The 24,021-nt window shown below is 51.5% G+C and overlaps 11 protein-coding genes across 11 annotated transcripts; 4 read left to right on the forward strand and 7 right to left on the reverse strand.

Annotated features, from left to right (window-relative positions):
- Positions 1 to 355: 355 nt before the first annotated feature.
- Positions 356 to 604, reverse strand: CPAR01_02260 (uncharacterized protein; the record flags this gene model as incomplete). The annotated part of the gene is made up of 1 exon (XM_060486548.1): positions 356 to 604. One exon carries the CDS (start codon positions 602 to 604, stop codon positions 356 to 358), a length of 249 nt encoding a protein of 82 aa, XP_060353876.1.
- Positions 605 to 3,128: 2,524 nt separating this feature from the next.
- CPAR01_02261 (uncharacterized protein) lies at positions 3,129 to 3,353 on the reverse strand (the record flags this gene model as incomplete). The annotated part of the gene is made up of 1 exon (XM_060486549.1): positions 3,129 to 3,353. A coding segment is annotated over one exon (225 nt), but the record flags the coding sequence as incomplete, so codon positions are not given.
- Positions 3,354 to 4,415: 1,062 nt separating this feature from the next.
- CPAR01_02262 (uncharacterized protein) lies at positions 4,416 to 4,616 on the reverse strand (the record flags this gene model as incomplete). The annotated part of the gene is made up of 1 exon (XM_060486550.1): positions 4,416 to 4,616. The coding sequence occupies one exon, from the start codon at positions 4,614 to 4,616 to the stop codon at positions 4,416 to 4,418; it is 201 nt and encodes a 66-aa protein (XP_060353878.1).
- A 100-nt stretch (positions 4,617 to 4,716) lies between these two features.
- On the reverse strand, positions 4,717 to 6,063 carry CPAR01_02263 (uncharacterized protein; the record flags this gene model as incomplete). Its single annotated transcript, XM_060486551.1, has 2 exons — positions 4,717 to 5,683; positions 5,744 to 6,063. 2 exons carry the CDS (start codon positions 6,061 to 6,063, stop codon positions 4,717 to 4,719), a joined length of 1,287 nt encoding a protein of 428 aa, XP_060353879.1.
- Positions 6,064 to 6,984: 921 nt separating this feature from the next.
- Positions 6,985 to 7,374, forward strand: CPAR01_02264 (uncharacterized protein; the record flags this gene model as incomplete). The annotated part of the gene is made up of 1 exon (XM_060486552.1): positions 6,985 to 7,374. One exon carries the CDS (start codon positions 6,985 to 6,987, stop codon positions 7,372 to 7,374), a length of 390 nt encoding a protein of 129 aa, XP_060353880.1.
- Positions 7,375 to 8,775: 1,401 nt separating this feature from the next.
- CPAR01_02265 (bilirubin oxidase) lies at positions 8,776 to 10,848 on the reverse strand (the record flags this gene model as incomplete). The annotated part of the gene is made up of 3 exons (XM_060486553.1): positions 8,776 to 10,350; positions 10,407 to 10,641; positions 10,706 to 10,848. The coding sequence occupies 3 exons, from the start codon at positions 10,846 to 10,848 to the stop codon at positions 8,776 to 8,778; spliced, it is 1,953 nt and encodes a 650-aa protein (XP_060353881.1).
- Positions 10,849 to 13,205: 2,357 nt separating this feature from the next.
- Positions 13,206 to 13,754, forward strand: CPAR01_02266 (uncharacterized protein; the record flags this gene model as incomplete). The annotated part of the gene is made up of 1 exon (XM_060486554.1): positions 13,206 to 13,754. One exon carries the CDS (start codon positions 13,206 to 13,208, stop codon positions 13,752 to 13,754), a length of 549 nt encoding a protein of 182 aa, XP_060353882.1.
- A 766-nt stretch (positions 13,755 to 14,520) lies between these two features.
- On the forward strand, positions 14,521 to 16,331 carry CPAR01_02267 (uncharacterized protein; the record flags this gene model as incomplete). The annotated part of the gene is made up of 4 exons (XM_060486555.1): positions 14,521 to 14,633; positions 14,701 to 15,192; positions 15,245 to 15,461; positions 15,522 to 16,331. 4 exons carry the CDS (start codon positions 14,521 to 14,523, stop codon positions 16,329 to 16,331), a joined length of 1,632 nt encoding a protein of 543 aa, XP_060353883.1.
- Positions 16,332 to 17,210: 879 nt separating this feature from the next.
- On the reverse strand, positions 17,211 to 18,807 carry CPAR01_02268 (uncharacterized protein; the record flags this gene model as incomplete). The annotated part of the gene is made up of 2 exons (XM_060486556.1): positions 17,211 to 17,387; positions 17,473 to 18,807. The coding sequence occupies 2 exons, from the start codon at positions 18,805 to 18,807 to the stop codon at positions 17,211 to 17,213; spliced, it is 1,512 nt and encodes a 503-aa protein (XP_060353884.1).
- Positions 18,808 to 19,495: 688 nt separating this feature from the next.
- On the reverse strand, positions 19,496 to 20,834 carry CPAR01_02269 (2OG-Fe(II)oxygenase superfamily protein; the record flags this gene model as incomplete). The annotated part of the gene is made up of 5 exons (XM_060486557.1): positions 19,496 to 19,774; positions 19,838 to 20,206; positions 20,258 to 20,334; positions 20,394 to 20,690; positions 20,759 to 20,834. 5 exons carry the CDS (start codon positions 20,832 to 20,834, stop codon positions 19,496 to 19,498), a joined length of 1,098 nt encoding a protein of 365 aa, XP_060353885.1.
- A 989-nt stretch (positions 20,835 to 21,823) lies between these two features.
- CPAR01_02270 (major facilitator superfamily transporter) lies at positions 21,824 to 23,856 on the forward strand (the record flags this gene model as incomplete). Its single annotated transcript, XM_060486558.1, has 10 exons — positions 21,824 to 21,896; positions 21,952 to 22,029; positions 22,096 to 22,106; positions 22,160 to 22,256; positions 22,307 to 22,367; positions 22,431 to 22,579; positions 22,636 to 23,005; positions 23,058 to 23,241; positions 23,296 to 23,406; positions 23,461 to 23,856. 10 exons carry the CDS (start codon positions 21,824 to 21,826, stop codon positions 23,854 to 23,856), a joined length of 1,530 nt encoding a protein of 509 aa, XP_060353886.1.
- Positions 23,857 to 24,021: the final 165 nt, after the last annotated feature.

The following is a 24,021-nucleotide window of genomic DNA, read 5'->3' on the forward strand; positions in this document are numbered from 1 at the left end:
AATTACGATGCCGCAGTATGGGCAGTAACGTTGAGGGACGGCGTGGCATTCGAATCGAGGGAGCAGGTCTCCGGCAGGGGGGCGAGGTTGCCGAAGGATTCAATCCTGTGGTCCAATCGTTGTCTTGTTCCTGTTAGTCCCCTTCAGCCTGGTAAGGCGTCCCAGTCTATTCCGCCCCCACCCCAAGCACAAGATGGGCCCCACAGGTTGAATGTTCGTAAGCAGGGTACCGGTGTTCCTGAAAAGACAGTGAAGTCGAAATCTCGAGTTGTTGTGGTTCCAATGAGTTGCAGCTCACGCATCGTACTGTCTGTGAAGTAAGTAGATAGCGGTGGTCGTAATAGCATCCTCAACCTCAAGCACGGATGCTCAAGCTCTCTGGTGCGATGAGCGTGAGCACTGAATGCTTTCCCAGAGGTTTGGTAATGTCAAGTATCTGACATGAGGTGTATCTTTCGCTTGAAAGAACCATCAACATCGGTCGCCCAAGCCGCGTGGACACCTTTGAAGATCTTTCGCATTGTAAGTTGTCTGCAACGAAGCTGGAGCATTGCCAAGGCCGGTCCAGACCAAGTTGATCGTAACTTGCAATGACGAAATCCATTCGTCCGGCTAAAGCAGCCAGGTAGGAGGCTGATGCGCAAAACGAAAGGCCATCGAGTGTGCTACACTTGACTTCAAGCTCTTCGATCTCTCAGGCGTCCCACTGGACGACCGAAAGTCCCGTGCATGAGCCTGTAAGTCGCAGGTGTGCGGGATGAAAGATGCTTCCTATTCGAGATTAATCACTGATTACGGTTATTGGCTGTGATGTGAACGAAGACCTGCCAACTTTGGCGATCGGGCGTTGGGACTGTGTGACTTGAGAGGGATTGGGAGGGGAGGCTCCTGAGGTGAGCTCCTGCAAATAGAAGTGGAAAAAGCTCCACGGGCAGCGCAGATTGGATGTAAGCGCTATCTAATGCGATGAGCCTACTCTCGTTGATGTGGCGCATAAATCTGCCTTGCCGAGAGTGAATGAGATCCAATCGTCGATGAGGTGGTGATGAGAATGATGTGTTGGGAAAAAGGGGGCGCTTCCAGGTTCCAGATGATGCAACGTGACGCAGGCAAGAGGCCTCCGCGCGGGGCTTGCAGCTGGTCGCCAGCCGCCTCGTTCGCTGCCTCGCGATGCCTTATCCAAGGCATCCGTGGTTCGCAATCTGAGAAAGGCGTCCGAATTGCCTCGTTTGAAGAAATTTGTCCGCCGATGGGTCGCCCAAAACATTGGTCGCCTCGCGATTTCGGTGGCTGCCTGGCCATGTGTTGCCGGGTGCTCTCAGGTGGTCTTGCTGAACCGGAAATATCGAGCTTGACGAAGCGAGAAGATTGTGGTGAAAGTCGTAAAACTGTTCGAAGACCAGTTTGATCAGAATCGGCAGGAAGTCTGTTTGTAGGTCTTGTCCAAAGTATGGCGTTCGGTAGAATATGGTCGATTTGGCGAATTGGAATTGGGGGCCGAAAGAGTTCATTCAGAGCCCAAATTAAGAGGGAGGGGGACGGGAATGGGCAGACGTATATGTAGGGCTGACCCAAAAGCATGGAGTAATGCCAAAGACGAAAGAATCCAGGTTTCCGGGAAAGAAGTCCTAGAACAAGATTCCGTAGACGTGGGATGGGATTCTCGAGGACTTAAATGAAGATGGCATCAGGACTTTACGTCTCATCAGCGCGAGAGTTCACATCCGGTTGGCTACGGCTGTGCGCATGTATCCCTGGTGTGATGTGCTCCGCCCGACGGTCATCTTTATTGGCTCGAGTACGGGATTCCTCCAGGCAGCAGGGCTTTCCCTTTCAAAACAATCCAATCAAGGCACGAAGCATCCCCTCAGCCCTATACACTTGTCGCACACCAACCAATCAGTCAGCGAGTGATACCCTGGCCCGCGAGCACTGAGGTTTGAGCACCTCTCTCTCCCGTTATCTCTGCAACTCTGCATGACAATGTGGCTGGCTGCATTTACCCCATTGATTGCACTTGGTAAATTCACTGGCACGGTATAGCTTGATATAAGGCAAGGCAAGGTAAGTCGAGGCAAGGCACCTTGGAAAGTACGACCGAGCAGCAGCCCGGCTCCCCGATAACCATGCCGAGATCTTTGGGGGCCACGCTTTGCCTGAAAGGGCATGGATAAACAGGTACTCGAAGGGAAGATATAAATCTGACTGTCATGAGCGGGGTGTTGAAAAGATTATAGAAGATCGAACAAACAAGCCATTGTCTTCTTTCTTTGAGTAAGGTCTTGAAAATGTCATGTTGATCAAAGTGCTTGTAGGTAGAAGCCCGGTGGTGGCCGACGCCCCATAATAATATCGGCCCCACTCAAGTGCCGAAAGTGGATTGCCCGTGCCGGCCTCGCCAACTGCAGTAAGACGGTAGGCACCTGACTGTGTTCTTCAGGTCCGGTTGCCCCCAAGCTTACATAAGATCAGACACTGAAGGCAACTGAGGTGCCTTATGCTAAGGTTCCCAAGGGATTCTAAGGTAGGCACAACAATCAAGAGCAGCCTAAGCCTGCAGTGTTCCCTCCTGAAGCTTTCCCCTTGATACGCACGTGTCCTTGGGTTCACCCTTCTAAGCGTCTCGAGCACTACACCTGACATCACCTTTCAGGGAAACACATGGCCGCTTAGGCGTTTATGCTTTTATCAGCGCGTAAGGTAGCTGGAGTAGACAATCTTAACGTGAATCTATCCGCCTTTTCGAACTAGCAAGTTACAGCATAGCCAAACGAACGTAAGGCGGTGAGAATGCAGAAGCCAAAGTCAGAGCTCACGGGGTTGGGTGGTCGCTACTCATCTACCAACCACTCATCTTGTGGTGGTCTAAACCTGTAGTCTAGCACCTAAAGCTACTGTTCGTCCCCTACACCTTTTCCAAACCCTGATGAACGCCTTGTTTACATATACCCCAATATACGACTGATCGGAATGCGACGCGACGCTGAACCTTCGATCTCCTTCAAATCTGGACCAATGATGCTATCTACTGCAATTATTTCCCATACATATACCGGTAGCCGACCTCAGGATACCAGTATCGCGAGCTTTTCGTCCCGTCTCTGGAAACAATGAATTCACAGCATCTGTCAGGAAGAGCTGCCATCAAATCGACCAGTAAACTTGACCAAATCCGCGGCAATTCTGCCCATATGTCGCGCGGCGCTGGCGCTCATATCGGCGTTCTGGTATGCGACGCGATAGATATTGCTATCTTCAGAAGGCGCCTGATTCCGATAGGCATTCAGCTGTTGGCTGGGGAGGCTTCTCTGCGACTCTGCTGTTGAATGCGCGTGTGCCGATTTGCGCTCGGAACCACTGCAGTAAGCTGATCAGTAAAACGCATGTTTAAATCTTATAAGCGGTGCGGAAAGCTTCAAGCACCAAACAACATGAGAAATGGTAGCTTTACCTGTGACAGACTGATTTCCCGGCGTTCAAGTCCATCTTGATCTCAAGTCGATACTCGCTCTATGGCAGTTGAAATATTGGTAGATTATGCTTGCTAGAAGCTGACTGAGTCGCCGAACACCGCGAGCGTAGCGCTTGCTTCGCAAACATTGCAAGAAGAGCTTTCTTTGGCCCCAAAAGTTTCCCTCATTAAATACTGATTTGAATCTCCGGTCAACGGCGAATGGGTAACCAACGGTCAGGAAACGCAGTGGTCCTAGTCACATCCTGATTCCCTCCTCATCAAGACGACCAAGTGCTATGCGAGCTCCAGACAGAAAGAAGCCAGATGATACGACAACCTCTCAGAAAGGTGGAATCCCTCATGCGTGCCAGACTACATTTGCGGGGCAGATGCCTTCGAACTCGGACGTAGCGGGGTTCGGCCGCCTAAGGGGACTACCTCTTTGGCAAGTTTCAGTGACAGTATCTGTACGATTCGAGGCACAGTAGGAAAGCCCCCGGTCGCTGTGTATGATTGGGTCCAGCCACGATCTCGGTATCGATCAGACTGTCAATGTAAAAAATAACACAGTTCATGCACTGTTTCTTTCCTAAACCATCTTCCGACATGATTATCCTGCCGAGACAGAAGGACTAGCCTCGTCAATCAACATCAAGATTGGACATATCTCAGGAGCGCCACAGACTCACACATAGACATGTTGATGCAATGTTCAGTTTTTGGTGGAAACGGTCGCATGCAAGGCGCCGAATTGGTCGCGCAGTTGAATCCATCTTTTCCCCGTCTAAGGATTTCAGTATGTATCTACGTCTCAGAACGGAACCATCGCAGCTATGAGTCAATCCACCATGTACTTATTTTGCTATTCGCGCGTGCTCCCGCTTCCTTCACTTGGGGATCCAATGGGCAGGCGAGGCAACTAGACTGGTTTCTAAGTTCACAGGTCACCTCGACTGCTAGATTATTCAGGCCTCATGATACGCGAACTCACTAACGTCAGCACCCTTAGTCGCATGTCGATGACATGAAGGACCAAGCCAGTCAGCAGCTGGGCAGACTCAGCGACTTCCGAACGAAGGCAGTGTCGCTGCCGGGGCCACAAAATTTGACGAAATTGGGAAATAAACGTCCTTGAAGAAAGAGAGGAGGGTGATCCTTTCATCGAACATTATCATGGAGTCAAAGGTCATCAGAAACATTTGATTTAGTGCCTTATGCCACCTTCACTCAAGACGATCTTGAGAGCCGTGATACATCCCATTCTAAGTCCAAGTGATGCCTTGCAACTCACACATCCAATCCGAATGCCCAGGCTCATACACATCAGTAGGCCCATATTCGCCCCCCTCCGCCGCATCCATGTTGCAAACATTGACATTAAAGTTACACAACTGCACCGGCTCCAAGCCAACACCCTTCTCCGACACAGTCTCCCACGGGTTCGTCAGCTGTTCATAATCATGCTTATCAAAGCAGTCCGCAGGCCCCTTCAAGATCTCCTCCTTGGTAAGCCCATACGTCTGGATGAGCTTCTCTGCTAGCCGGTGTTCGGGCACATCATCATCGCTATCGCGCCTCTGGAATCGCCACTCAGTCCACTTGCTATTCGCCTCCTGCCTGCATAGGATAGCGGCAGACGAGTCATCGCACGCCGTCTTGTTGAAAGTGCGGATAATGTACACGTTCTGCGCCTGCATCAGCAGCGCCATGGCGTTCACGCTGACAGTCTTGTACATCCACGTGTCGAAATCATCCTGCGTGATGTTCGTCTGGCGAGAGAGGAAGCCGCCGCCGCTCAAGACCTTGTTGATACCCCACGTCGGATCGTCAATGGGCGCGTCAATGACCTTTTTCGCGTACGTCCCGATCGCCTGCTTGTACTCGTCGACTTTGCCGCCCATCTGGCTCGACAGGTCGCTCCATCGCAGAAACTGGCCGCCCGCGCTTGGCGCGAGCATCATACCGCCCGCAATGATGTTGCCTCCCTGGACTGTGCTAGCGATGCTGCCCGCGGTGGCGCCGAGGGCTGCTGTGGTTGGGAAGGCGTTCAGGATTCCGTTGACCCATGCCAGGAACTGCTTCATGGGAGTTACGTTGTCTTTCTTTGCCGGCCATAAGTCGTCGACCACCTTTGCGAGCTTCAGGCTTAGGATGGTGGCGGCGTAGGTTACGGCGAGGTTGAGGTTGTTGACATAGTTGTTCCAGCCTTGGATACCCATCAAGGCGTACCTTGCGTAACTCGTTAGTACAGAGAAGAGTAATGGGATAGAAGCAGAACACATGGCTTACCACCCAGGTAAAGTGACCGGTGTACACGGTTGACCGGCATTGCACCACAGGTTGACCCCGCAAAAGAAGTTGGGGGCACCTAAGTATGCTCCTAGAGCTTGCACATTGTCGGAAGAGTACTCCGTATAATGTTTCGCGGCGTTAGCGAGGAAGTTGTCTACGCCCTCCTTCTTCCATGTATCGCTCGAGAGTTGGCTAGGCACGCAGTTTGCACGCGGGCTCACGACTGAGAGCAAGTCGGAGCCAGGACTAGACGGCGCCGCGTCCACATAGACACTCAAATACCCAGCGTATAACGCCAGTAAAGATCGGACGTGCATGAGAGGCTACTATGTCTCGAGAATGAACTGCCAGCAGTTACTCTTGGTAAGACTGATACAAAGGCTAGGGGTGTCTGGAGGTCGGCGCAGAGCAGCTGGTCAATATACACTGAAAGACAAAAAATATGATGATGGGCAGTGAGGCTCATCGAGGCAAGTTCTCGGTGTCCAAGTGAGACATATAAGCATCTTGAAGTCGAAACAATCAGTCTCCATGTTTGCCGGGCAAGCTGTTTCCTGGACCGTGCTGTCTGTCGTCAAAATTGGCAAGCATCATTGCGTGATAAGGTGCAATCGAGCAAGGACCTCCCTTCATCTAATTAGACTTTGTTACGATACCATTGATGATGATTGACTTCAACACGAATCGGATATCAGGTCAAAAACTGGTAAGATAAAGACACTTTTGCGTGGTTAATGAGAGTCGGTCAATGTTGTGATAGATAAAGTTCCCACTAAGCTTGGATCACTATGGGTCAGGCTCGGCGTTGCCGCTTGGTTCATGTTTCCCCATTCGAGGATCTTCTGGGCAGTATTAGTGTAGATCCCTCTTTCAAGGTTTGCAGGAAGTCTGCCAGGAATAATATAAAGAAATTGATAGGACTGTAAGCAACTCATTCAACCACTTGGCTCCGCTATGGCGATAGCCACTGAGTACACAATTGGCTCTTTGGTATAGTCGAGCATCTAGTCGTTCTATTGCTCGCAGATACCTATATCTCTAAGCGACTGAGATGTGATTATAGAATTAAGACGTTATATTTCAACTCGATAACGTTGCCTTTTTCAGACAGCGTATTACAACAACAAAAAGACATTCAACGCATACGCAATCGACATTGAAGCCAAAGACTCGACGCAACCAGCGCCTCTCTCTCTTCCCTCCATCTTCACAGAACCCAAACCCATCGCAAACCCACCATGAAGTTCTCCATACCCCTCCTCCTCGCCGCCTTCGCCACACAAGCCCTCGGCGACAGACACCACTTCTGCTGGTGCGGAAGCGACCAAGTCCCCAAATCAGACCCCTGCCTGACACAAGCCGCCTGCGCCAAATACCCGCAAGACAAGTTCTTCGGCGTCAAGGGCGGCGACCCGTCCGCGCCGACGATATCGAAATGGAGCGAGAAGAAGGCAAAGTGCTACAGCACGCGCGCGTGGCCCGTGATTCCGCATCCCTTTCTCGGCGGGAACGAGTTTGAGGATGCGTGCTTTGCTGCCGCGGCGGATCAGGCTGTTGTCGATGCGTGTGGCGTTTCGCCTGGGAGCAGGACGGGGGTGAAGTCGTATTGCTCTGAGCCTTTTGACTGAGGGAATGTTTGCTGGGTTTGGTGAGTGAGCTCTCTTCTTGAAGTCTCAACTGTTGAGGAAGTCTTGGGCGATCTACGTGAGTGGATGTTGACACTTGCTAACTTTTGCCAATACCAGTCCTCCGCGAGTCTACGAGCGAGATTTGAATAACGGGGTCGATCGCCTCGATGCTTTGGCGTTAATCGGATCCAAGAGAGGAATGTATTGATAGAACTGGAAATTAACTATAGATCTCTTGTGTAAATCATGGTTTGGATTGAGTCCAGATATTTCTATCGTCTTTTATATATAGCCTTGACGATCATACAAAATTGAACAACGGAAATGCGATTATCTGCCCGATTACGAGAAGTCAATCATCGGCAGGGACCAAGGTCTCAACTGTCCGCAAAAAAAAAAAAAAAAAAAAAAAAAAGCGTGCGATAGACGCGTCTATGGAGAATCAGTTCGACTGGCACCTTCAGGAGAGAGCCTCAATTCAACTATTGCCCTCATCATCAAGTCACAAAGCTGATGCCGCCGCACCGAAAGGTGAAGCTTCGCGGGCCAGCCGTCCCCAGCTGCAAACTGCACGTCACCACCCCGCCAATCAAGCCCCGGCCCACACCCCCTACTCCACATTCCTTTATAAGCCATCAACTTTCTCTCACATTTTGCCTTCGGGCATTTGGTCAATTTGAAACGATACAGAGAAGATGTAAGCACCATCCCTATACCCCTCGAGTTCGAGTCTGGAAACTGTCACTAACTTTCCTCGCAGTAGCATGGCCCCTGCACTAAGGATGACACGCTCAATCAAAGAGAAGCTACCAATTTTTTTCTCGATTCTTCAAAATCGACTTTTCGGTTGAGCGTCTTCTCTTTCACGAAGAGAAAGCGCGACGGTTCCCATTGCTCACCTCAACGCAGGTCTATCTGGCCAAGTCCTTGGGTCGCATGAGAGGAGATTCTTTATCCACATCTCAGATGGGTAGTTGTTCACAGTACGCTGTAAGGTTGCGCCGGAGATGACCAGCCTGGACTGGCCAAGTGAGTCTTCTTTGGGCGCGCGCTTACACCAGTGGTTCTCATCATCTTGATATTTTCGGACAGCATTAGTAACCAGACTGTGTCACTTTCGATGCGTAACAATCACACACTTGCACTCAACAGGTAACACTGCGCGTCAAGTTTTTCTCGTTGCATTAAATCGAAAGTAAACAACATTACAAATACTGTGAGGGCTGTCCGTTTTTCCGCCGCCCGTACTATGTAGTGGGAAAGAATACGTCTAGATGTGCTCAAGGACAGGATATCTAATGGTCTATAAGGAGCGTGGGTTGTGTCATTAAGTCGTAAAGCGGAGAGATGTGCAAATGAAATCCTCAAGATCCGTCGTGCGTGATAATTACTTAATCATTCTCATGCCTGGGGCGCGGCAGTGCGCTTGGGCATTTCCATGTCCACCCCGCGGAAGCGCATGCCACGCTTCTTCTTGGACGAGGTGGTGCTGGTGCTAGTCGACGAAGTCTTCTTCTTCTTGTCATCGTCATCAGACTTGCTGGTGGTCGTGGCCTTGGAGGTGATGGTCGAGCTGGCAGGAGTGGTAGCGGGAGAAGTGACCACAGGGCTCGTAGTGGTGCTCACGACCAGAGTCGAGGGCGTCGAGCTGGGGGTCGAGCTTGGGGGCGGCGCATTGGTCTTGGTGGCCCAGTAAGCGTCCAGACGGCTCTCGACCTCTTGCTCGTTATTGTAGGGCTGGAGCTTGGCCATGTACTCGACCCGGGACTTGATCGCGTCCCAGCTAGATGCAGCAGAGTTCTCGTTCTTGGAGCGCCACTCCGACTGCATGGGGTCGGCGAAGGCTTCCTCGTCGTAGCCAAGGTCCTCGAGCTTGGTGACGTTGAAAGCAGCCATCATCTCATGGTCCTCGTGGATGAGGTTGTGGCAGTGGAACATGTACACACCGGGCCAGGGGGCGTAGTGAGCCTCGACGGTCACAGTCTCACCAGGTCCAACCCAGACGACATCCTTGAGACCCTGAGACTCGTACGGGAAGACCGTGTTGCTACGGCCGTTGACGCGCTTGATGACGCGGAAATCGACGAGGTGGATGTGGATTGGGTGGCTCCAGCCGCCGGAGCTATTCTCGAGCTCCCAAACCTCAACAGTACCCCGTTTAGGCTTGGCAAGGACGCGGTTGTTCACATCAGCAAAGATGACACCGTTGATACGCCAGTCGCTGCCGGTGCGGTGGAACAGGAAGTGCTGATCAACGCCGGTCTTGTCCTTGGGGAACGGCACGGCCCGGAGGGAGGAGGGGACTTCGGACTTGTCATTGACCGATTCGTCGCTGACTACAAAGCGCATAACCTTATCGGTGTGCAGATAGTCCACATCCGCGGCGAAGCCTCTGGTGTTGCGCATGGTGACATTCTCACCCTTATACTTGGAGAAGTCAATGACAATCTCGTAGCGCTCGGCCATGGAAATGTAGAGATCCTTGACCTTCTGGGGTCCCGTCAAGAGGCCGGCATCGGAGGAGATGACTTCGAATTCGACTCTGTTGGCTTTGAGATCTTCGAGGTAGAGGAAAAATGTACGGGAAATGGCGGCATCGAGAAGACGGAAACGGTACTTGCGGGGTTCGACCTTCAGATACGGCCAAGGCTGTCCGTTGACATGGATAACATCGCCGTATAAGCTAGTCTGTTCGTTGGCAGGCGAGTACAGAGTACCATCGGAATTGTATTGTTTCGCAGAGAGAATCAGAGGAATGTCGTAGACGCCGTAACCGCTGGGGAGGCCAAGAGAGTCTTCAGCGGAATCGTGGAGGATGTATGCGCCAGCCTGGCCAAAGTAGGCATTCTCGGCAGTGTGGTCGATGGCGTGGTCGTGGTACCAGAGAGTGCGGGCGTTCTGGTTATTGGGATAGTAGTAGTCTTTGTACTGGCCAGGGTTGAAGACATCTTCAGCCCAACCATCCCAAGGTGTGCGCTGAGCAAAAAAGGTTAGATGATAGTATTTCAAGGGTGGATGGTTCTAAACCTTACCGAAGGAGAGCCGTGAAGATGAACTGAGCTGGCCATCTTGGCGTGGTTGATGAAGCGAACGACTGCCTCTTCGCCACGCTCCATGAGGAAGGTTGGTCCAGGCGCTATGCCATCATATCCGACCAGGTTTGCAGGCTTGAGGTTGGGGTAAACTTGAGCGGTGAACTCCTTGACCTCAACCTCATAGTACCTGATCTTCTTTCCGGTCACTGGATTGATGATCGCCTGGTTGGGGCTGCTGAAAGTTAGCCACGAGAGCTCTTCATCAACGAACGGTATGAGCTGCGGATGTGGCTTACTATCGTTCCTCCTTAGGAGGGGGAATTGGTAGAGGAAACTCGTAGAGCCATGTGTATGCGGGACTTTCCCAGTCCTTGGCGAGGGTATCAGAAGCAAGAGCCAAGACAATGGCCAGAGACTGGCGAAGAGTGAGAGAGACCATGGCGGAGATGGAAGATGATATGCAGGGAAATTAGCCAAGAGAAACAGTGCAAGTGACAAGTGCTGGCCAAGACGGGTGGCGACGCCTTTGTAACTGTCAAATGCTTGGAAGGAGATAAGGGCGATGAGACTGGTGGAGAAGATTTCCGTTCGTAGGGACAGAACTCCAGTATTTATCAACTTTCATATTTCATCTCGATCAAAAATCTGAGTGGTCGAGGCGGCGAGACCATGGACCGAGTTACGGCGATCCAGTCCAATCTGACGAGACCCACGCCGGACCCCAGGTAGAAAGCCACAACGACAGCCTTAGCAATGGCGTGAGCCGGTGAAGGGTTGACCTCGAGCGAAATGTTTCCCGCACAGAGGTTATCGGCTAGCCCTTTGGAGCAAGAGCATCGCTAGTCTGAGCTGCTCTCTAAGGCGAGCAATATCCTTGGGATGGGTGGGCTGACGAGGGCGTACTGTAAAGCTCAATGGCCGACTTACGGTCCTTCAACATGGATCGCATCGTTCGGCGTCAGTGGGGCATGTCGTTGTCCATGCATACACTCCAAGGGCAGATTTCTGGACGGTGAAGAAAGTAGGCCAGTCTAGAAACACGCGGTAGATGCAACACTCTTGTCCGAGTATGCCGAGGGGGGTCCAGGCCATCGGCAACCCAGGATCTTGGTTCAGCAGAAGCAGCAGCCAGTCGATGGTCGAGCTAGTCTCTAGCACGTACGATCCGTTTGGTATCTCGAAGGTGACCCCATCTGCAAACTCGTGGATCGGAGATACGAATAAAGAAGTCAACGGGCGGCAGCTACAGCCATCCAGATGCAAGCCCTCAACGTCGGATTGCTTTTTGTGGTTGGGTCAGTGGGTAGGCCGTCAAGACGAGCGCCACTCTCGCGTAGCGCGCCATTTGATGCATGGAAATGTAAGAAAAGCTTTTGCAAGCCGGAGCCGGGCGCGGGAGGTTTACCTGACGCTGGTCAAGACGACATGAGAAGGCTGGGAGTTGACGCCAGGTGTCGAGGCCATAAAGAAAGAGCTAGTGCGGCTGTTCAGTCAGTCTAGGTCCCTTGTTCTTGAATCTGGTGTGGCTATTTCAGCCTCAGAACCTTCGACAATGCAAGATATCAATAGCGCGAGCCTCCTAAGTTGAAACGAGCTACTGAGCGAGCACCAAAAATGGCCCAGCGAGGCTATTCTGGGATCACGGTACCGGCTCGAGCGCCAGTATCGGTTGGCGCAGGATGCCTAAGAGCTGATGTGTATTCAACGGACAGTAGAGGAAGAAGCGACTCGGAGCTGACATGCAAGAGGTTCCAGGGTACTGGGTCGGTAGTCTGTCGAGTTGGAGGTGGATGGGATCATTGACAAATCGGACTCTGCGTTCCCCAGAGCACGGGAGCAGGGATGCTGCCCCGGACCAATGGCTTCGGAGTTGTGGAAGTGTGCATCGTATCTGGTCCAGCTGCAAGAACATGAGAGCTGAACAGCTCGAAGCAGGCATTCTGTGCGAACGAACGCTGCGGGCCTCCACACACACACAGGCCTAAAGTCGGTCTTTATCGACGCTTGAGCCGGCTCTGATCGGTTCCCGACTGGGCATCCTTCCCATCCGATGATGGAGGGGTACACCCTGGTTCATGCCAACCTCATGTCATCTATGACAGGCAGAACTTTCTCGTTGGTGTCATTAGGCTGACAATGCTTAGCATACGGTGTCAGCAGCCGACCTTAACAAGAGGTTGTCGAAGGCTGGTTGAGAGAGCCAGACGCAGTCTTGCGGCACGTGATGCGGTGTGGAAGCCGGAGGGTGGGCTGTCACTGGGACTGGAGAGCGTGGCCAGGCCGACAACTTGACGAGACTTATCGTACGCCACATTGACGCAGCTGATGGATGCTGCAGAATGCTTATTCCTTCGATGATGCGTCCATGATTCGACGACATGTCTTCTCGGCGAGCTTTTCGTCCGACTTCTGCGCAGAGAAGAAGCTTCGCATCGATATCGGATGGATCGTTGAAGTTCGGACAATGCACATCGTCTGGACTTTGAAGGTCTAGTAGTCTGATCTCAGGGGTAAACTGGAGGATACGTGGAGGCAGTGTCCATGTTTCGGCCGGAAATGGAAAAGATGAGAGGTGGGACAAAGCGTTGAATTCGCCGGAATTGGCGATGAGGTGAGAAAGAACGGGACTTGGAGGAGGAGGGAAAAAGGCTGGGTGGGTGGGAAAGTCGAAAGAAAGACAAGCAGTCAGTAAACCTGGGCGACACCTTCCCCAAGTTTTCGGTTCCTGGAGCCCCATAATTTAGTGCCAAGCCGCTACCGTCGCTAAACCTTATTAGCGCTTCAGCCCGGACCAAGATGAAGCTTAATTATCTCGAGTTTGATTGGTCAAGCTCTCGTGATCGGGGCTTCAGGGTCCACCTTAGTCAGGCGCTCGTTGTCCACCTCCGTTTCCCATCACCGCCGCTAAACGTCGAAAACCTCCGAGTAAACTTAACCACAACACATTCTCTGGCCGTGTCCTTCGGCGCTTTGTGCTCGTATACCCCAGGCTGCCACACCCTATCGACTTGCCAGCGAATCATCCACCCGGCAGTCGTGGGATCAGGACTCCAGCTACCCAGACTGCCGGGTCGTGAACAAAGAGGCCACACGAGCGGTTCCTTGTCCTTGTCCTTGTCCTCTTCGAAGCCGCATCCTCAAGCCCAAGCTGATGACCATGTCTCGAAGCCCCCAACGTTTCTCGTTTCACGCCAGACGTTGCGTACCGTATACGATGAAAAGCCTGTTCGGATGATTGTCAAAGGATTCGCACGCGACGCGCTCTCGACTTCTTTACTGAGTCTTTGTCGTTTGGACCTTACTGTTGAACGGCTGCCCACCAACCTCCCATGCCAAGACCCTTAACTGGCTGAAGGTTGTCACAGTTATTCTTCGCCGTCGAAGGAAAAACTGTCTGGTGGCGGTAGACGGTTTTCTCGTGGCGTTTCCCTGTCGAGTGGCAGCCTCAGCTTCTGCAGACCCTCATCTCCCCATCCTGTGATCTACCAGCTATCCAGCCATCCGGCCAAGAAATCATGACCATCCAACCGGAATCCTCATCTCCGCACAACTCGGTGTAAGATTTGTGGAGATCTGCATAGGACTACTGACCTGAAGTCGTATCTCTAGTTCCTCGTGCATGGACCGGCATACGGCCAGGCCAGTCTGCAGAATCGTGGCCTCGCCGGCCTCTTCGGGGTTGGCGATCCTAGTCTTTCTTGCATACTGCATATTCATCATAGCTCGTGCATGTATGTGCATTGCCACATGCACAAGTGGCTTCCGCACCATCCGTCTATTCTGGATTTATCCTCTCGTTTCGGATCAGCTCGTCTAGCCTCATGGGGTTTTCAAAGGAGTCACCACTCGGGTGCTAGTTCGCTACGAAGCCACGTTCTAGACCTTTCGTGTTTTAGCTGCCAAGCTTCACGGTCCCCTCGAATCCATCTCGGGTGTTGAGAGTATGGGAACTACTGCGGGGAGACACGATCTCGGCCGACTCTTCAGAAATAGTTCATAAGTGCCGGGCTTCATCGCGATATCTCGATCAGAATGAAGTTATCCACCACTCTCATCTCTCACAGTCTGATATCTGGCAAACTGGTCTAGCCGACTCAGACATACCCTCATCATGTATTCGGCAAAGTCAATCTTCTACGCGGCCTTGAGTGCTTCGGTCTCTTTCACATCTGTACAAGCACAGGTTGCAGACTATCCCTTCGACATTAACGGAGCGTTCGAAGGGTAAGCATACGTCCCTCCAGTCATATGACAGTATTTGGTGAACTTCAGACTGACATGGAAACTGCAGTGCTTCTGCCAGCACAACAGAATTCAACACCGGCGGCACCTTCAGGTGCAATGGCCACGCCATTACTGTGCCGAAGAATCTTCAAGTCACATTCCCAGCGGCCTTCATCCCTTTCAAGGAATTTGTGGGCAGCAGTGGCGGCTACACTGGCTACAACTGCGAGGTCACAGGCAATGTCGTCAACGGGGTTCCCGTTGCTGCTCAGGTCTCAATCGCCCAATCGCTTCTGAATGGTGCCTCTGGTTTCGTTGATAGCGTGAACACTGATGGCCGGATCAAGTTGACGGACGGAAGCACCATCCGCATCAACGACCCTAACGCCATCTACTCCGTCGGATACACTTCCCAGCCTTTCTTCACTGCAGACGACGCCAATCCAAGCATCAGCTCTTTCTCTGGCTTTCCCATGTGCGTTCCGCGTAGCGCCACCGATGCTCTCTGCCCTCAGTCCAACAGACCAGATGTCACTCCTGGCGTTAAACAAGGACTTTTGTAAGTCTCGAAGCTCACTTTTATCCGAAACTTTCTAACAATTATTTTTCAGCAAAGCCCCTGATGCCCTGGTCATGGCTCCTATTGTTGCTGGCGATTTCGTTGAGTACTCTGGTGTTCAGTCCGGTAGCGAGATCATCGTCTACAACCTTGTCGTGAGCAACGTCCAGATTACCACCTCGGGCGCCCCGACGTACATCCGCATGGAGGATGCCAACATTGGCGTTTGGACCGCCGACACAGTCAACCAGGAAATCGCACAGACCAGAGTCAGTTCCCATGCCGCTGTCTCCGCATCATGAAATGCCCGTGTAGCTAACACGACACAGTTCGTCGGCTATACATCTGACTCTGCCGCAAATGTCAACCCCATCAAGATCTACGCCATTGAGTACGACCCGTGCACTGGCGAGGCCGTCGATCGTGAGATTGCGGGTGTGAGCGTGCCCAGCACCGAGGTCCGCAACAAGTTTGAGTACCGCATCAAGGCGACCCAAAACGACAACTACGCCCGCGAGTACCGCGTCGTCGCCGGCACCGGCACCGTGAAGACGAAGAACGGTATTATGGCCGGCCAATATGTCATGCCTGTCTCGGAATGGATCCAGCCCGAAGACTCCGTCCCCGGTCGCCCTCCCAGCCCACATGACTTCCGCAGCTACGCCTTCTTGACCAAGGGGCTGGGTCGTGATGCCGAGGGTAACCTCTGGGGCCCGCTGAACCCCTTCCCCCAGACTGGTGCTACCCTGTACGACAACTCCAAGTGCCCTCCCGCTACCACCCCTACCACTGGCACTGGCACTGGAACAGGTACTGGAACCGGCACAAGCACCACCCCTGTCACCGCTGCCAGCAGCTCGGCGGCGGCCGTCAAGTACAAGGATGTCGTGACGATGCCCACCTACAACTGGGTCTCATCCCAGAGCGGCACGCTCACCGTCGGCTGCCAGTCCAACAGCACCGACGATGCCGCGGTCGCGATGAAGCTGAGCTACACCAACAAGGACGGCACCACCACCGGCCTCGCCATGACCTCCGGTGGCAAAGGTCTCTGGAACTTCAATAGTAACAAGATCAAGCAGCCCACAACTGGAACGGTCTTTTGCAGGAGCGGTCTTGGCGGCCAGGTAGCGCGCTGAAGTGTTTGTCAGGAAAAATTGCTGTTGATCTATTAGTTGGATACCTTTGGCGTTTCGTTTGGGATTTCGGTGCGCGATACCTTTTAGATTTAGATGACCTGTTAATGAATGATGAACACTATTGCAATAAATTTCCCATATCACCGTGTTCATACTTTGCTAGATGAGGATAGTCAACGCCGAAAGCTTACGTGCCAAGACAATTCTATAAGTCATGAGTAATCACTACGACTAGAGGAGTGTCTCGGTGATTGACAATGTCAGCATAGGGCCCGGGGCTCGGACGAATCGTCATATTCTAAATTCACCTAGAGTCCCCGCGAGTTTGAGAAGAGGAAAGGATAGCCGACTAAGTCCATCCTTAGCGTTGCGCTTTCGAGTCATTTTTGACGAAAGCTTAGTGTTTTGGTGGAGATGAGGGGGGGAACGTTGAACTTTTGGGCGCTAGAGATGGACGAGCTAACCCGGATACTCATTGGCTGCTCCGAAGACGTGCGGCTGATGGTGGAAGGGTTCTGTACATAGTACCTACCGTAGGTGATCGAAGTACTACGTCTCTCTATTTCGGGACAGGGGTTCAGTTTTGCTTGCCAAGGCCTTGCCATCTCTCATCCCCTGGCAAGACCTTCCCTCAGAGCAAGGCAGATAACCAGGCCGCCATCCGTCCGGGGAATCCAGCCTCCCCCGTCATCATATCTAAGTGTTATTCATTCAGTCCATGGCAATTAAGTTTTGGCTCAGACTTTGCGAAGCAAGAATCTCATGAATAAGTTCTAGTATCTCTAAGTTCTGCTACTTGACAATGGTCTTGTTCTCTATCTGTCACTCCAAGAGATCAAGACTCATCTTTGTCGCCTATAGGTGTGAGTCGAAACGGCTTCATCTCTTCATCCATGTCTTCAAGTCTTCCTTATCGAGGTCTTCGCCAAACACAGAATCGCTCTTCTTGAAATCATGATGCGGTCCAGGATGAATTTTTTCGCGACTGAAATAACATTTGAAATAAAGCTTGAAGTCCATACAAACCTGACAGGACCATGCTGTGCCGATGATGGGCTATGTGATGTAAGGCATTAGTAAGGAGTTGAATTCGGCACCCAGGTTAGACAGCTCATAGTGCAAGACTCAGCAAACAACATACCGATCGACAACAAATGCAAGCTGGTTTGTTGTGTACATAGCCCGTCCGTAGAGAAGATGATTCCGTGAATAATTTTGATGTTTCCTCCGCTGAGGCCGATTTGGCTAAAGGCCCAATAACATTTTCTCCACTGTTGTGGAAAATAGCGATTTGCAACGGAGTCCAGCTCTGAAGTTCATCTCCCGGAACCGATACCGTGTTATCGGCGCCGCGCTCGAGAAGGTATTTAATAATATCTGTTTGACCCTGAGAAGACATTTTACCGAGTTTTGCTCCTGATGTCAGACCTCGAGCAGCCCAGCATAACGCCGTCCAGCCATCATTATCGGGTTGGTCGATATCAAGCTTGATTTTGTCAGATGTGAGAATATCGCTGACGGTCTTAACATCTCCGCTTTGAGCTGCCCAGTGTAGAACAGTGCGACCGGTCTTGTCTTTGGATTCCAAAGGCAAGACCCTCAATCGAGGCTGCTGGGAAATGCGCTCGTATCTGCGGTATGAGAAGACGGCTGCGAAGTGAATTGGCAAACGGCCCATCGGATCAGGGATATTCGAGTGACCTCTAGACATGTCTAAGATAAGCGACCAAGGTTCGTCAGATTGTAGCAGGCAAGCTATGTTAACCGCCGTGCCAAAGAATCCGCATTGTGCATTGATATCTGCTCTGGCCTCTCCTACGAGATGTTGTATCATGCCGCATATGACGCCCTTATCCGCCTTGGATAGGCATGCGGCCTGCAAGGCACTGCCGAACAAACCTTTGGAGAGAAAACTTGCGCTTGCGCCGCACTCCCGAGTAAGAAATCTGACCATTGCCAAATTGCCGTCGTAACATGCCTTGTTCAAGGCCGAACCGTATCGAGAGTTGTCTGAATTGACGTTGGCTATGTCTTTGCGAGCGAGATACCTGATAGCTTCCTTGTCTTCTTCTCTACTGAGGTCTGCTCTTTGGATAACATTGATAAGCGGTGTGCAGCACTTCTGGGGGCATGGATCTGTGGGCGAGGCCCCGTCTTTGATGAGCCTCTTGATAAATTCATATTGGGGCGTTCTGTGCTGGGTGAAATATAGCAAAGCCGTTCCTCCATGAGTGCCTTTAAAGTCGAGATCGTTATCAAATCGGTGGAAGTCATTCTTCGAGGTTTCAAAGGGCTCAGCGATGTAACTAGCGATGTGACCAGGGTCGTGGCCAGTAACGTGACCAGGAATGAGAGGGACATCCGCTGCGCCAACATGCAAGCTGGCGCCACCTCCAGGTGGTTGGGATCTGGAGTTTTCTCCGCTCGAATTCTCTGAGCTCCAATCGAAAGGTGGTGAAGAAGGCATAGAAGACATGATGAGAGCTGAGAATTATTGAAGACGTCAAATAGATCGTATTGCTTTTACTTTCGCTGTTGACTTCAATTATATTGGAGGATGTTGGGCGATGAGACCAAGGTTTAGAGTGGAAAGGCTGACTGAATCCCTCGTGAGAAGAAATTGAGAGAATTTAATACAACACTTGATACGCAATTATGAACCCCGTCGAGACTTGATGCAGGTGTGATGGGGCATGATTGTTCACTCGTGAAAGGCCCATGTTTGTGTGGCACAGAAGCCGGCGGTAGCATATTGGCTTTGTTCTTCTTCGGGCCCTGCCAGTCCATCTGACTGAACATCTACTGGGGGTGTAAAGGAATTCAAGTCAAAGATATTACGCAAGAGGGGAATCGCTCTTTCGATTGGATCGAACGGGCAGTCGAAGATACTCGCGAGCAATATTGGGAATGAGACAGGTTCGAATCGCAGCTGACATCGTATCTAGATAACTAGGTGGATTTATTCCAAGCATTCTTTGACCAGTCTGTGTAGTACATGATTAAGTGGGTGATGATTTACCAAAAAATACCTTTGTAGTGACCACCACAATACATAGCGCGCCCGTTTTGTGACCGCCACGATCGTGAATTCTCTTTCCATTCAGACACATTTGTTCAAAACTTGAGTTTCCAAGAAGTGTGGCGGCTAGGGCAGCCAGTCTGTCCTACTTGAAGTATTGACCCTTGAATCCCGGGAGGATCTCCTGTCCTTCTGAGTTCTGGTAGCTGACCCCCTTCCTTTGTTGCCAAGTCTGCTTGAGGGTAGTAAATTCTCCCATAGTCGGAACCGGATGGCCGCCAGCCTCGAACTCATTCTGAGTAAAGCCTTCGCGCTTCAACACTGGCGAGTCAATCGTCTTCAGTACGAGGTCGTTCTGAGGACGCGCAAAGTACAACAAACCCAGGCGGTCGACATGGCGCTGGTCCTTAGGCGGCACAGATACCTGGTTTCCAGATTAGAGAACCGTAGAGGGTAAGCCAAATTGTAGGGATGAAGTTTCACTCACTCGGTGAACCGTGGACTTGACGTAACCACCCGTCAAGAAGCTCAGGGCATCGCAAGTGTTGACAGTAAGACTGCCATCAAGCGGCTTAGCCCATTTCCAGTCGCCGGTCTCATGATCCCTGATTTGCAGGGCGGCAACGGGTTGACGGAAAAGCAGGGTGATCGTCCCCAGATCCGTGTGGCCGCGGGACCACAGGCCATCATCGAGTTGCTTGATCTCTTCCGGAGTGAACTTGGAATACTTCATATAGCGCAGGTGAGACTCATCGTGAGTCTCCCACTTGTGTACCCGTGTAAAGAAGTCCTCGGGCAGCTCCAAAGCCAGAGCGATGAGGTGGTTCAGGGGATCCAGCACCTTATCATGGAGGTTCTAAGTCTGGCGTTAGTCACGCTATCCTACGTACGATCAAAAGTATAGTACCTTTGCGAATCCTTCAATCTCTTCCTTGCGATCCTCCAAAAGCTTGGGCAAAGGTTGTGTGATGTGTCCAGCGCGAGCTGCATTGCATCTGTCAGCAATGCTTCCTCGATTCGAAGCAAATTGAAGAAACACTCACTGGCCATGTTCCATACTTCGGTCTTATCCTTGAGGCCACCGCTCAAAAACCGCCTACCAGCGGGACGGTACCCATTGTAGTCTCCAGAATCCAAATCCGGCTCATACTTGAGTTTCTCGTCCAACGGTAGCTCGTAAAATTTCTGGCCAAGAGCAAATTGTGCGTCGACCGCTTCTTGCGAGATGCCATAGTTGATAACATAGAAGAATCCCTTGGTCCGAATGGCCTCGATCAAGGTCTCGGCAAGTTCCTTGTTGCCCTCTGGTGTCCCATACTTTGCAAGGTCAATGGTGGGAACTTCGCGTGCCTGTCAGCTTGGAAGTCCTGCACAGTCTTGCGTGAAAGCATGGTGAGCCAAGACTTACGGTCAGCCCAATCAAGGTTCTCCTCCGTCTCTGGGACGTGGGTGTATTGGTACAATTCGGACACAGCAGACGGCATTTTGGGCGGTGAGGCGGGGTATCTTTTCTTCAGAGGCTGGTTGGTCTAGATTTTCTCCAATACATCCAGAGGCCGGGTTCCAAGCTCGCCATTTTAACTATGAACCTCGACTGCGACTACGGACGGCTTCACGCCGGATCTCGCTGCCTGTATTAGTCGAGCCAACACGCCACGGCGACGTCTCCGCAGGACTTAACCCCCACCAAATCCTCAACCAGCAAGAGACCAATAATAGCAAGTTGATTTGGTTTCATCTTTCTCCATGGTGTCACACTCGCATTTTACCCCGCGGCACTTACCAAGCAACACAATAAATCTACTTGGTCGAGGCACTTGGAGATGCGAGATCGCCGCATGTCATCATCTGATAACGGATGGCGCAATCTCTACCCCCGTCACACGTCGTCGGGCTTTTCCCGCCGCCAAACCGACGTCTGCGCCGCAGGAAACGGGTTCAAGTCAGTCTAGGTATCCCACCCGGTAGTATTTCTCCGGTCTTGGACGTTCGGCAAACCACCGAGTTCGGCGGAAGTGGTGGGTGAGGGTTTGTCCGGACTCACGATCTCGTTGCCGCATCGGAGATTATTGGTCCTTGTTTAAGGTACTTTACCCGCTATCCCGCATCTTTCCCCGGTAAGCATGGACACTCGTCATTCCTGCCACTATGGCGAATAGTGGGCGAGGCTCTTGTGCGATGCACGTAGTCGGGTCTCGGCGGGTGTTATGTTGCATGAGAGACTGGGAGTTGAGCTTATCGCAGACAAGACGCCGCGGTGGTTGGGTGTTCATAGCAGAAGCACGTCTTGGGGGTGGCAAGCATTTAGTGAAGGCTCGACATAAGACCAAGAAGGCGAAAGGGACGTAGACAGGGGGACGAGGAAACCTCCTTGCTCCGGTGGCATTATATGTAAACCACTGCCGACAGCGCAGTGCCGATTCTGACTCTTGCACGTGCATCGCAGACGGAAATCCGGCAGAACCAGCTGAAGATGGGGTCTTTTGGTCAAAAAGTGAAGGGCAACAAGATAGGGGCGGTGATATTGTCAGTATTTGACTGGTACCGTAAGTATTCGACCGTTTATCTTACACAAGGAAGTCACTCACGGTCATTAAACAGCCTCACACTATCCTGCAGAAGAGCGAAAGCTTTTGCGAAAACTCGATCTTGCGATTCTGGTCTTTGGAAGTTTGTCTTGTAAGTCAAGGTCTCTTCATTTGATCGAAGGCAAACCAAACTAATTGTTACCTTTACTACTCTTAGTCTTTTGCAGAGTAAGGGAATCTTTTACTCACAACTCCCAGAGTTATGAGCTGACCGGCAGTAGTTCCTTGGGCAGCAAAATGTCACCAACGCATATGTATCAGGCATGCGTGAGGATCTTGATTCTCACGGCAACGAGTTGAACTACTATGTCGTCGCTTGTAAGCAAATGTTCAGACACTCATGTTACATGCTCAACTGACATTTTCAGACAACACCGCATACGTCATTGGCCAAATCCCGCTTATGACTCTACAAACGAAGGCAAAGATGTAAGTCTAAAAATTAGATGCTTATTCAGGCGATTTAGCAAGTTGCTGATCAAGATTATGCAGTGCACCTTTCTTGTTACCTTCCCTGCAGATCATCTGGGCAGTGATCGCTTTTTCTCAGTCCACTATCAAGCACAGCTGGCATCTGTACATCCTTCGCGCTATTACAGGGTTCCTCGAAGCTTCATCGTTCGGTGGCACTCATCTAATTCGTAAGGATGCTTGTTGAAACCCAATGTCTCCTCGCCGAAGTACTGACCAAAAGTAGTGGGCAGTTGGTTCAAGAACGAAGAGCTCTTCAAGCGAGCTGGAGTATGGTTCATGGGTAACTCTCTAGGCTCCATGTTCTCCGGCTACTTACAGGCCGCGGCGTATCGAAACCTCAACGGCGTTTTTGGACGTGCGGGTTGGCGATGGCTCTTCATCGTCCAGGGTATTATCACCCTTCCCATATCCTTCTTAGGTTTTGCGTTTTGGCCTGGCCTTCCAACTTCACCCAAGAGGTGGTACTTCTCCGCGGAGGAGCACGCCCTCGCGGTCAAGCGGATGCCAACAGTCGAACAGGAGGGCATTACCTGGAAGACGTTCAAATATACGCTCTCCAGACCAATGTGGTGGATTTGCGTTCCTTGCTACATGTTCGTGCCCCTGAGCCTCCTTGAAAGCGATTGTTTCTCTGACACATTACAGCTTCTTGTGCCAAGCGCACTACTGGACAGGCTACATGGCTTTGTGGCTAAAGGCTGCTGGATACTCGGTTGAATTGGTGAATATTTTGCCGACTTTCATCGACCTTCTCCGGGCATTGTCATCTTGGCTAGGAACTACGTTAGCAGGTTGTTTGAGTTTGAGGGGCCTTTGGTCTTTCCAGGCGGTAAGAATCCATCTTATCGATATTGACACAACGATCAACGCTAATTACTCGTAGTCATTTGTGCTCTTCTCTTGCATAGTCCTGTCTATATGGAATGTTCCTGACATACTCAAATTCCTTGCATTCTATTTCGGAGGTTTCTCTGGAATGGCATCTCCGATCTTGGTAAGTCACCCTGTACGCCATGCTCGACTTCCTCATCTAACAAAAGCGGTTTAGTATTCATGGTTGAACTCTACGCTCAAAGAGAATTATGGTGAAAGAGGCCTCATCATCTCTTCGATGATGACCCTCGGATTCTGTGGACAGATTTGGATCCCTCTATTCACCTTCCCAACCGTCGAAGCCCCGCGCTATCCCCACGGATATCCCGCAGCTACAGTATTCGAAGTCGCAATGTGGGCTTTTCTCATGTTCGGCACATGGTACATGAAGAGATGGAAGCACAAGCATCCTGACCTGGAGATGAGGCTTGCGACCGAAGGAGCTGGCGCGGAAGGCTCCTCGGTCATTGGATCTGATTCCGACAGGCCTGACGGAGATAGCCCGGGTACCCAGTATACAGGCAAAGGGGAAGAGATTGTGGCCACTCAGCCTGTCAGCCAGAAAACCTGAAAGACTTTGGAGGTAATAAGAGCGTGCAATGGCTAGTAGATGCATATCTCAGCGGCATAGGATTTACCGGATGACTCTAGTCTTCGGTGTACTTGTTTCTGCAGACAAGGGTATCATGGACTCGCGAGAAAAAGATAAACCTGCAGGACAGAGTTACACAGAATG

This window comes from Colletotrichum paranaense (assembly GCF_030867605.1).
Source record: "Colletotrichum paranaense strain IMI 384185 chromosome Unknown Scaffold_2.1, whole genome shotgun sequence".
Taxonomy (NCBI): Eukaryota; Fungi; Ascomycota; class Sordariomycetes; order Glomerellales; family Glomerellaceae; genus Colletotrichum; species Colletotrichum paranaense.